At 44.1% G+C, this 11,617-nt stretch overlaps 1 protein-coding gene across 9 annotated transcripts in view; it reads right to left on the reverse strand.

The window, feature by feature from the left end:
- Positions 1-10,865, reverse strand: part of MIER3 (MIER family member 3) — a 242,296-nt gene extending 231,431 nt beyond the window's left edge. Inside the window, exons 1-6 of one of the 9 annotated variants that reach the window (XM_085631370.1) lie at positions 10,795-10,865; positions 10,162-10,186; positions 9,888-9,935; positions 9,009-9,121; positions 8,031-8,176; positions 2,594-2,728 (exon numbers count right to left, since the gene is read on the reverse strand). In XM_085631370.1, the coding sequence (XP_085487496.1) occupies positions 2,594-2,728; positions 8,031-8,129 (234 nt within the window). In that variant the 5' untranslated portion in view covers positions 8,130-8,176; positions 9,009-9,121; positions 9,888-9,935; positions 10,162-10,186; positions 10,795-10,865. Of the gene's footprint in view, positions 1-2,593; positions 2,729-8,030; positions 8,177-8,996; positions 9,124-9,887; positions 9,936-10,098; positions 10,263-10,794 lie in introns of those variants that run through there. The other 8 variants (XM_085631374.1, XM_085631365.1, XM_085631368.1 and 5 more) reach the window with 8 other exon arrangements.
- Between the last annotated feature and the right edge of the window lie 752 nt (positions 10,866-11,617).

The following is an 11,617-nucleotide window of genomic DNA, read 5'->3' on the forward strand; positions in this document are numbered from 1 at the left end:
ATGGCTAACAAGCCTATCCCAAGTTTTAGTCTGGCCCAGGTGGGGGGGGGGGGTCATGGGCCAAAGTGAGTAAGAACTACCCCTCTCCTAGTGGCACCAGGTTTGGGATCTCTGGCCTCAGTTTACATGAGTCCCTCATCCCAATAGACTCTGTGGGATCCACTGACATCCCCCTTTTCCTGTTCAGCAGCTTGCTGTTGCAGGCTCTCAAGAGTAGGACAGGCTTGCTGTCCAAGGCACAGCTGTTCCCTAGAGGGTTCCCCCGGGGCTCAACCGAAGGTCCCTGCCATGGGCTCAGTTCCCTCTGGGGCTGACAAGTCCTCTCCCCGAGGAGAGGGGTCCTGAACTTGTTGCTGTGTATAAGCTGGTCTCCCAGTTTTCTTCCCTTTCCTCTTGGGAGGTTGGGCCATACTTTCAGTCTTAAACTCTCCTTTTCCACCCTGTGCTCGAGTTTGTGCTCTTGCCTTCACACACACTACCTCGGGGATTTGCAGCATTGCTGCATCCGTCTTTTTGTACCTCAGCTCATGCGGAGGTCTCCATGTCAATTCCATGCAGCTGTAAGTTTTGACCAGTGCGCTGTTTCAGGCCGGAAACACCCAACCCCCCAAAAGTCGAATGGCACCATAACCACGGCATGGTTAGTAGTGATACTGTCAGCGTTGGCGACAGGATAGGTTTTTCCAGTAGGCCATAGCTCTGGGTAAACCACTATATCTCTCCCCATAGTGACACCGGCACCTGTATCCCTTAGGGCTTCTATCCTGGTCTCATTACCTAAGGGGTATTTCAAGTACTTTTTCAAGTTAGTGGGCCAAACACTCAGTGGCTAACCCTCTCTTCCCTTCAGAGATTAGAACAGGCTCAGTGTGAACCTTGATTTGCTCTGGGCACACTATTGATCCTATCTGGAGATTTGCCACACCAGTGTTAACTGGAGGGGGACTAGGAACATTCTTGATGGGATAAGTAGCATCTCCAGTAGGGTGTCCAGCCTTCTTACAGGTACAACACCAGGCCTTTATGGGATCAAAAGTTTTACTCTTATATCCACCAGTGGATTGGGAAGAGGCCCACCCTCCTAAACAGGTTTTTGGGGGCCTTTAAAGACTCTTGGTTTTTATCGGGGGGGGGGGTTGAACCCATTACCCCTGGGAAAGTTTTGAAACCACTTTCTTTTAGTCAAACCCAGTGGAAGTTTTGGCCCCCCCTTAGTTTGACCCAATGATCTGCCTTCTTTAACAATTCTTGCGGAGAAATTAGACCTAGGTCTACCAGTTACTGGTACAACTTTTCTTTAGTGCAATTACTTAACATGTGTTCTTTCATCAGGAGATTATAAAGCCCAACATAGTCATGAACATCACTTCCAGTCAGCCAACCATCTAGTGTTTTTTACTGAGAAGTGCATGAAATCCACCTAGGATTGGCTTGGGGGTTCTAATGAATCTGCTTCCATAATAATCCTGAATCTAATTCCATACTCCTCAGTTGTGAGTCCAAAGCCCTCAATCAGGGTACCCTTCCTGGGGTCATCTGGCCCAGTGAGGGTCAGCAGTCTGTCTTTGCAGTTACCAGAGAACAGTTTCCAAAGTAAAGCCCCCCAGTATGACTTCTTCACTTCTCATTCCACAGGCCCTCACAAAGGCTGTGAACCATTGGGTAATGTCATCACCTTCCTCATGTTTGGGGACAATCCCTTTGGGGATTTTAGGGTTATAACAACTTTGTCTCTTTCTAGGTTTTATATTGCTGCCACCATTGATGGGAGGGGGGGGGGGGGGGGGGGAGCCCATCTCTAATCTTTCTTTTTCTGGAGGCAGGCGTCTGGACTCTAGGTCTAACCTTTTGGTCAACCTTGCTAGAAGGTAAACTTAGACAAGAATTCCCCTGCAATAAAACAAGCATATGAAACAACCGAATAAGACGTTTCATCTTTTAGAGGGTATTCCAGCTATTACAACACAAAGATGGACAGTGGGCTACTAATGCAGCACCAGCTAGATAGTTTAACCAATATTTTACAAAAGTTGTAGGAGCATAACTAATGTGTGCAGGTTCCAAAAGCAACCCCTGCCCAAAGGTGCTACCTTTAAACAGGAACAACAAAGCAAACAATAGATCAGAACTATTGTTTGCTTTGGTATTCAAGCTATATGTGCATGTCCCACAGAAAATGGAACTCTTTTGCACCTCTGAACAATGGATGTGAAACCAATGCGGCTAGAATATGAACAAAATAATTCCATTTGCTCGAGCTTTAGCCCCATTCCTGTAATCTTTCTTTGGCTGAAAGATGCACAATGTCTAATTTAACATTAACCCCTTCAGAGGCCAAGTACAAATAAAATTACTGTTGCCCATTTTTGTCCCAGATGGATGTGACACTCTTTAAATCCTATAGACAAACTTCCCGTGTTCCTTTTATAAAGTGGTGTGGATCAGTGACTGCATGAGCAACAACTATAACTATTTTTTTTTTAATATTCTTGTGTCTTACTATATTATGGCATATTCAAACCTGGAGAGTTTGTATCACAACAAATAAAAATTATTGCACTGAAAACGACGCATTTGAAAATTTTGCACTTACTTTGTCAAGCGTCATGTCTGGAAGTTCATCAGCAAGGTCACTTGGAGAACTGTCAACACTAGAACACGTTATGACTGGAATTGCAGATTCATATCCGTAGTATGCAAGTAAATCATCTAGAGGCATGTTTCCTTCCTGCCAAAAGGATGATAAAGAGAATTAGTTTCTAAGTGCTGCTGTGTGCAGATGTTCTAAATCTGGTTAATACCTCCACCACCATGACCAGGAGCGGGCTGTCCACGATACACTAAACCAGACCATACATGTGTTATGGCTACTCTTGACTACTTTATTCCACAGGATCGACCTGTGGAGGTTTGGGGTGTAGACTCTAGAACTATTGGTAGAAGTGATTTGGTTCAATACGTCAACAAACAAAAAAAATAGATGTAAACCTACAAACAAATCATCAAAGTATGGACTGGATGTGTAAAACAGATACCCCACCCCAAACGTTATGGATTGAAGAGAATCAGCAAAGTACATTGTGTGAGGGTTTTCTTAGGGTACTGAAACAACCAGCGGTTATTGAGCAGCATACTATACAGTTGCTTTGGTTTACCACTCGTGTATGAGGTCCACCGATGCTACTGCAACTTCAACTAGTTAAACAGCACTTCCTCTGGGCACGTGACCCTCTAGGTAGTATGGGCATGCAGTCAATGTTCACTCTTTAAAGTGCTGGGGAGGTATAAACTTACATACAGTAGAGCAAAATAAACAACACTTAATATCAATCTCCGGTATTCAAAGAATAACAGGATATTTATCTACAGGTTGCTAAATATTGAGGTAAATTACGATAAATAAAAAGGAGGCAGCACCTACCGGAGTAGGGATAAAACAAACATTAAATAGCTCTTTACGAAATAGATGTTATACTCTCCTAGAATACTAGCCTACAGGTCAGCTATCCCACAGGCTTGTGCTCGGGTACTCTGGGCTACTCAGGGCTAGGTAAGCAATGTCCACTGCAAGTTCCTCAAAAAGGGTACAGTATTGTGGTTGAGATAAACGATCCAATGACACTGATAGGTCCTTGAAAGCAGCTGACCTTCTGCAGAGCCAATCCTTGCAAGGGACTAAAATGTGAAGATTAGCTCCAAATTCCAAAGGGTTCAAGATGACCAGAGCAAAATTCACCCTCAAACCACAAGATCCAGGCCAACGTTCTGGTAATGGATGCTGTTGGTGTCCAATGGGTACAGTCCAAGTCTCTGGTCTTGTTAAGTGACTATTTGGCACAGTAACCAGTACTAAAAACAGCACAGTCGGGTCCAGTTGAGAGCCCAATTAGAACCTTATAGCACTTAAACACTTGCCCAGTTTTAAATGTTCTTGCTTATTTCAATGTATTGGGTCGGAATCAACTCTGTTCCACTCGGGAGCCACACTTAATTGGCCTGCAAGCAACAATTTGATGATGTGGTACCCACGGATCCTGGTGCACCAAATTGACCACAGTGCTCTGCCATGCCAACAGCAGTCCAGCTCCTCTTTTCCCATGCCAGTAAGCTCAGTTTGCATTCGCATGCCCCAGCAGCAAATATTCACAGAGGAATAAAGATTTGAGTCAAGTATTAAAGAAGAGCACCAACCACCAAAGGTTGGTTGTTTTCTTAACAAGAGGTTTACTTTGCACTAGGAAACAGTGTCTCCTAGATGTCCAAACAATGTGCTAAGTACTAGCTCCCAAACACCACTGTTTATCTTCCTCAGATAGTCAATGCGGACTTCCACAGTCAACCAGAGGGCAATCTGTTTTCCAAGTAAAACGATTCCTCCAGTCTTGCAGCTCTCCTTTGTGCTATGTTTTTACGTGATTCTTAAAAGAGGAAATTCAAGACAGGATCTATTCTAGCTGGCCAAGGTTCCTGGATCTTGGAAAACCGGCAGAGCTGGTGCTGATAACAGTTTCTCAAGGACCATAAGTCCCAACATAGAGAAAGGGTGGGTGTAACTCAAGCAAAGGGAATCTTATAGAAATACAAATAAATAGGTTAGAAGCCTTCCCCTACCAGTATTAAGAGATTTCAGCAAGGAGCAGCTGAGCAAAGGAGTATGGGCAGGGTTGATATGCTACACTAGACAAAGCCTGGCACAAACATTTACTCAGCATATGTAAAACACCTATAGACATACACCACAATGGAAGAGCAATTTCTGGCGAGATCCAGTAGTCATTCTCCTACAGGTAAAAAATTCCTCAACACTGAAGTAGCTATCAATGCCACCACTTGTCATGCCACAGCTTGAGGCAAGGGACAACAGACACCATCCCTCAGATGGGGAGAGGTGGGAGGTACAATCTGGGTGTCCACTGTCAGCAGGCGCACTTTAGCAGAATAAGAGGAGCAACTCCAGTGGGCTCTACTAATTGTTGAGCTCACTGGAGGAAAAACATATGAGCTAGTGCCTACAAGAGAATAGGGTTGGGCGTCAACTTTATTTTCCACGCCATGCAGAAAATGTTCCAAGAAAATGTGTTCCAGCACGCTGCGCCTTGAAAGTAACCACAAATGGACAGATATTCCCAGTGCACAGAAATATACATTTTCGTGTCCAGACTTTTTTTTTTTTAAATCCAAAGAATATATTTTATGAAACTCATGCTTGTAAATCTACTCTGTTTGACTCTGCCCATTCGGGTGCAGTCCGCGGTAGGAGAAGAACCTGCAACAATACTTCCATAACCGGTTTGTTGACCAAAAGAAATGTGTACAAATACTATAAAACCACATCAAATAGGGGCATCATGTAGCCCCCAAAACCAATGGCACAGCCGATACTACCGTTCACTGAGCTCGACCATCTTTCCACTACCCACTCTCTACCTCATTTCCATCCCACCTTCCTTAGCCATCCTGCCATGTCTTATCAACTAAAATCCCCATCTCACATCTACACACACCCTTCATTTTCCCTCCTCAGTTATGCACCACACGTCCCGTTACCTTTTAACTCCCCCTCACATACCCAGGAAGGTGGAATGGAAATGAGGTAGAGAGTGGGTAGTGGAAAGATGGTCGAGCTCAGTGAAGAGATGGGTAGTAAGGCACACGAATGAGGGGGTTAAGATGGTGGACGGGTTGGAATGAGACACAGAGGGAAGGGTTTAGTGTGAAGGCTATACAAATATGATGGGAAGTAAGAGAGAATTAGGTTGGGGTTCGAAGTTTAGGCGTTCATTACACTGGAGTTATCGGTTGAGAGAAATTGAGAGACACATTTAAACATTTAAATATGCAAAATGAGGAGACCGAGTTCTGCAAGAGGGAGGAGGATGTGATTTATCGGGATAAAACTGGATGGATTGTCTTTCGAATGTTAGTTACTGAAGCAGTGAGGTGCAACTATTTTTAAAGGCATATGCTCATAGTCACATTTGAATGAGATGTATATACATTGGTGAATGGAAATTAATGTATGTAACAGTTATTTTCAGTTACCCCTGACGAAGGGCCCCAGTGGCCCGAAATGCATTGGGTTTCAATAAACTGCTTTTGAAGAATCTCGCATCAGTACGTGTTCTTGTATAGAGGTTCGGATGGCCCATCTGGAACATCAGAAATTTGGGAAATAGCATTCCTTGCATGTGGATTTGAATTGGTTCTAAATGAAAGATTGGATGAACAATGGAGTAAAAGTGAAATGAAATATAACGTGAAAAAGACATTAATGCGGCTGTGCCATTGGTTTTGGGGGCTAGATGACGCCCCTATTTGATGTGGTTTAGTTTAAAAACGTGCAGTTAGGGCTGGGCACGTCATCAGTGTGCACGCAATGAAAAATTGAAGGTGGAGAAAGGAGGAACTCACTGTTCAATACTAAAAGGTGTGCAACCCGTATAATATGATATTCAAATACTATAAGGCAACATGTACCCGAGTAATCTTCCATTTCAATATTTTATAGAGCTGTACTGTGGGGAAAGAGTTTCTATTTGCAAATGTACCCTCTGCCGCAGAGAAAGACGATACGAGCAAAATAGAGTCATCAACGACTCTCAACCACTTTTTTTCTACAGCGAATTCTACAAATAAAATTCTTGTTGGGGTTTGTCCAAAGGACGTAGAACGCTTGAATTTGTTTATAAACATGCACGCACAACCAATCTATACATAAAACAGAAAGGAAAACTGGACGATAGCCTCTAACAAGTTACTCGCACGGATATAAAAGCACAGTCTCAATGAAGAGGACCAATGTCCTAAAAACAGTACACAATAACACCTTGGAGCCTTAGTTTTAACCAATAAACATTTTCATCCAAAGATGTGCCATTGGCAGAATTATTTTGTGATGCTGCCTTATCTGGATCAGTATTTAAAATAAATTATTTGCATAGGAATGGGTTTGCTGGCGCTGGCGGCAGGTATTGTAAAACGGAATATCGCCAGAAACTGGGGCACGCCCCAACCCCCATCTGTGACTGGGTGGTAAAGAGATTTGGGCCCATATTATCAAGAACGGCGATAACATTAACGCGCTTTAGCAGCAGGAAACTGCCGCTAAGCGTCGATAAGGAGCTTGATAATATGCCCTTGAGAATTCCAATAGACGCCCACGTTTGTGGTCCTTCACTCCAGAACCTGGGCTTCTATTAGAATTCTCTAGGACATATTATCAAGCCCGTTATCGCTGCTTTAGTGGCAGTTTACTGCTGCTAAACCAGTGATGTTATCGCCGTTCTTGATAATATGGCCCTTGGACTGGTGCCGAGCAGAAGAGACTGAGGGGCATATTATCAAGAACGGTGTTAAAATTATCACCGCTTTAGGACATGGTCACACCGGAAGATGGGCTTCTATTGGAATTCTCAAGGGCATATTATCAAGCCCATTATCGCCGCTTTAGCAGCAGTTTCCTGCCGCTAAAGCAACGATAATTTTAACGCCGTTCTTGATAATATGCCCCTGTGCATAAAAGCAGGGGCTGTGTTAAGAAATGGGAGAAGATTTGGGCACCATGGTGCAGATACAGGGCGATATTATATCTGAAATAGCAAAGAATGAGATGCCCATGGTGTATGCGCTTTTTTTTAGCAGAGTCTCCCACAGTAGTAATATTGCTTCTGCAATTGGCTAAATCGGATGTCTCTCAAACAGATGATAAGTAAATGTTTTTAAAATTGATTTAGTGATGTACATGCATACTAGTTTACGCATATATCGTCCACTGAGCCCGTTTAATAAAATGTAAAAAAAAAAAAAATGGGTCAGTCGGGGTTAGGAAGCATGTCAATTCAAAGGGGATTTAAGCAATCAAATGGTTGCACTTTCGTTGGCATATTTTGGCATATTTATTACACCTGTTCTAAATTATGTTTTAACGTATGCAAGTATATATTTCCGAGTAAGAGTATAAACTGAGAGCCTGAAAACTAATAAATTACTGGAGAAGCTTACCCTGAAATAAGATCAAATAAAATGAATACCTTTTCTAAACCGTGGATTTCTGAGTCGAAGTTTTTTCCACCCTCCATCATTTCTTCTTCTTCAAGAGTTCTCTCGTCGTCATAGTCATGTACCAACATATCTGCAGTAGGGTCAAAATCATGATCCTCAGAGGATAAAGATCCAACTACAAGAAAAAACACATGCATCACTAAAAAAATCTAATTAATGCGGGTTGTCAAAATTATGTATAGTACTATCCTTATTCACAATAATAGATATTGTTTAATTTCAAATTATAGCTAGTGCATTTAAATAGACAGGAAAAAATAATATGGTCCCCAACCCTCATATTTTCATAGACTCCGATATGGCTCACTAGAAACCCAAACTAATCAACAGTCTGCTATAATCAGCACAAACCGAAATGAAAGCATGGTGGAGCGCTACAGCTTGCTAGAAAAGAAAAATCAGTCCCCTGTGAGAGAACCAGTGAGTAGGTATCATACGGAGTAAGCCGTGAGGTTTATAAAAACATCTTAGCATTTTAAGGTGTTTAAAGTTTAGATGAAGTACAAAAGTTGTACCACTGAAGTATTTACAGGAACAGTGTGTTGAACCAAATATTAAAACCTTCCGGAGCTATGTGTTGGGCAAACCCAACGATCAAAATAAGAAACGTAGTAGCAAGTGACAAATAATGCATAGATTGCTCTCTGATAATTCATAACTTGCATAACTCGCTGAGTTTTAATATTATAACGGGTAAAAGTACTTTAAAATTCCATAATAAGCTAAATACAGAACAATTAGTTTGAGGTTTTGTGATTTAAAAAAAAAAACGACCTATTGACAGTTTTTTTAAATCATATACTCGCAGAGTAATATCTGAACGCTCCTTAACCTATACCTATGCTATAATCGGATAAATTAACTTTCGGCGCTATCTACCATTTAGCGCTACGTAAAACAAATTTGATAAATATGCCAAAAATCTCTTTATTCACCATGCTACTCACTGTCACTGTCTCATCCTCCAATTTCCCTTCCTTTGTCTGCCTGAGTCACATGATCCACGCCCCTGCCTTCCATACCACTTTGTTCCTTCCTCTGTTTAACTGTCACTCCTCACCTTTAAAAAAGAAAACAAAATTCAGTGATGTGCAAAGGTCTCGATTTCAGATGACGGTCAATCCAAACCTATCCAATCCTGCCTGCGTAGCCTCCTACACTGTGCTGTTAGACTGTTATTGTGTGACGTCATAACGCATGCGACTAGCCTCACTGACAGGTCTTCATTGGCTAACGCTGCTGTGAGTCACAATGATGCGATGACATAGAAAGCAAACAATAACATAGCTTCCTCTGCCGCCCCCATTCACCCGATCGTTTACAGGCAGAAAAGTTAATCGCCTAGGTGTTAGAAAACTTCACTCAACTCTGGAATTAAAGCTTAATTTAATTATAAAAAACAGATCCACGGAAGAAGCCGCGCCCAGTCTAAATTCAACTAAAGCAGCTGCTAAGGAAAAAGTAAAATAACGCGCAGTGAAGTAACGGCGAGCAAGCACAGTGTATGCGTTTGTTAAGATGGCACGGCAAGAAGAGCAATACCAGCCCAATTCGCAATATTGTACACAACCGGAGGGAGAGCGTTGCAGCAACTGGATCAATCAGACTACACGAACAAGGATTTGTCAACAGTCGGAATGCCGTTCATCCTAAATATCCTCAGGGGCGGAGCAACTGGGTTTCGATGGGATTATGGAGCTACAGGAATCGTGTCTAGGGGTTGTGGTTTGGGTGACGGAAGCGGTTAGAGCAAGCAGTGAAGAGGTTAGTACAAGCGCTGGAAAGTATGTTTATGAGCGCTGCAGCAGCCGGCACAGGTCCATTACCTAAGCAGCACACAGGAGTCTGGTCATTGCTAGCACATCCTCACCGCGCTGAAGTGAAATAAAGAAAAAAACACTAAGAAAACAGTCTTCCGGTGGGACACAACACACACCAAGGGAAGGGTACGGGGGTGCACAGTACATGAAAACACAAACACACTAAATATGCGTTTTAAGGAGAAAAAAAGCAAAGAGCATTAAGTATTGAACGAACCCATTTAGAACAAGGCACTCCTTGCCGCTCGGGCTTAAGAAAAGGGAAGTAAACAGGACAAACCTGGGCTGGAACTTCCAAAGGAAGCCTGCGGAGAAAGGGACAAACAGAGAGATGTTACAGCAAGGAGAGGTATGGGCAGTCGCGCAATGGAGGGTAAGCAGGGGGTGAGTTATCTTCCGCAGAGTACAGGTTCCTCCCGGAAAATGATCGCTTAGTGCCGCCCTCCCTCGGCCCCTGTCACAAGGCGTTCCGCTGCTGCTTCTGGGCCCGCAGACGCGACCCTAACCAAAGGTGGACAGCGCCGGGTCTCCTTGGCTTGGTCACGTAATGCTAGCGGCGCAGACGTATATAATGTCAGAGCCCAAATAAACGGCACTGGGCCACGACAGCCAGCATCCATTAGGGCACAGGCACCCGGAACCGTAGATGGGGTGTGGGAGGAGCGGCTTCTGTCCTTTCCTACCTCGCTCCCCCCGGGCTCAGCGTAGCGGACACCGGCCGCAGAGGCCTACACCCCCTCCCTTTCGGACGCTCCCTGCGGTGTCCCCAGTCCTCCTCTGGGCCCGAGCAGGCTCATGCTGACACGAGGGGAGCCCCTCAGCAGCCCACATGGTTCAGCAACCCTATCAGTGCCCCCATGCCCCAGGGATTCCGCTCAGTAATCGGCCGCCTCAGCTGATTTTTCCTGCTTACCTCCGCCATATTGGTACCTCTAGGCGAACGAGCGAGCAACTTGGACGAGTACCCGGATGGGAGGGCGCAACCAATCAGCGTGCGGCGCCGGGGAAGGTGTCCGGCGGCTGGATGGAGAGTGCGGGGGGCGTGGGCGATGAGAGGGTTCTGACAGAGCCCCTTACACCTCTGCCCAGGCCCAGCCCTCAGAGCCACGGCCGGCCTGGGGGGTGCACAGATACAGAGAGCAGGTCGGGGAGCACACCGGCCATGAGCCTGACCCTTCAGGACACGCACACACCTTCCGCCCCAGAAAGTGCTAACATCAGAGCGACTGGGAGCGAAAGCGCAGAAACAGGAAAGGAAACAGGATAATGTGTCAAATTCTAGAGTTCCATTCTAAGGAGTAAAAACATGCACTGATTAACAGTTTTGGGAGTATTCTACGTAAGAAACTTTTTTATTAATTTTGGAGAATTGGGTAGGGCGAGTGACTTTTCAAGCTCACAAGATTTGTCACACAAACCAAGTGCCCTTTCACAGTTATGTTATCACTTTAATGTGATATAACACAGAGGGAACCAACGCTCTCCGTGGATGACGGTCCATTTAACGTTTTCCTATAGTATTACGCCATTTATATAGTGCCCCTATGTTGGGCGCTGAAGAGCTTCTCTAGTTCGTTAGTACATCGTGTATGGTGTGATGACGCAATGTCGTCATCACTTATTCGTGTTTAATAAAATGTTAACCTGTCACCTGCATAACCATCGCCTACACGAGTTACACATGGTTTATTAATTATTTACGCATATTGATTTCACATATTATTTTTCATGTTTTA

Source organism: Triturus cristatus, chromosome 2_1, assembly GCF_964204655.1.
Source record: "Triturus cristatus chromosome 2_1, aTriCri1.1, whole genome shotgun sequence".
Taxonomy (NCBI): Eukaryota; Metazoa; Chordata; class Amphibia; order Caudata; family Salamandridae; genus Triturus; species Triturus cristatus.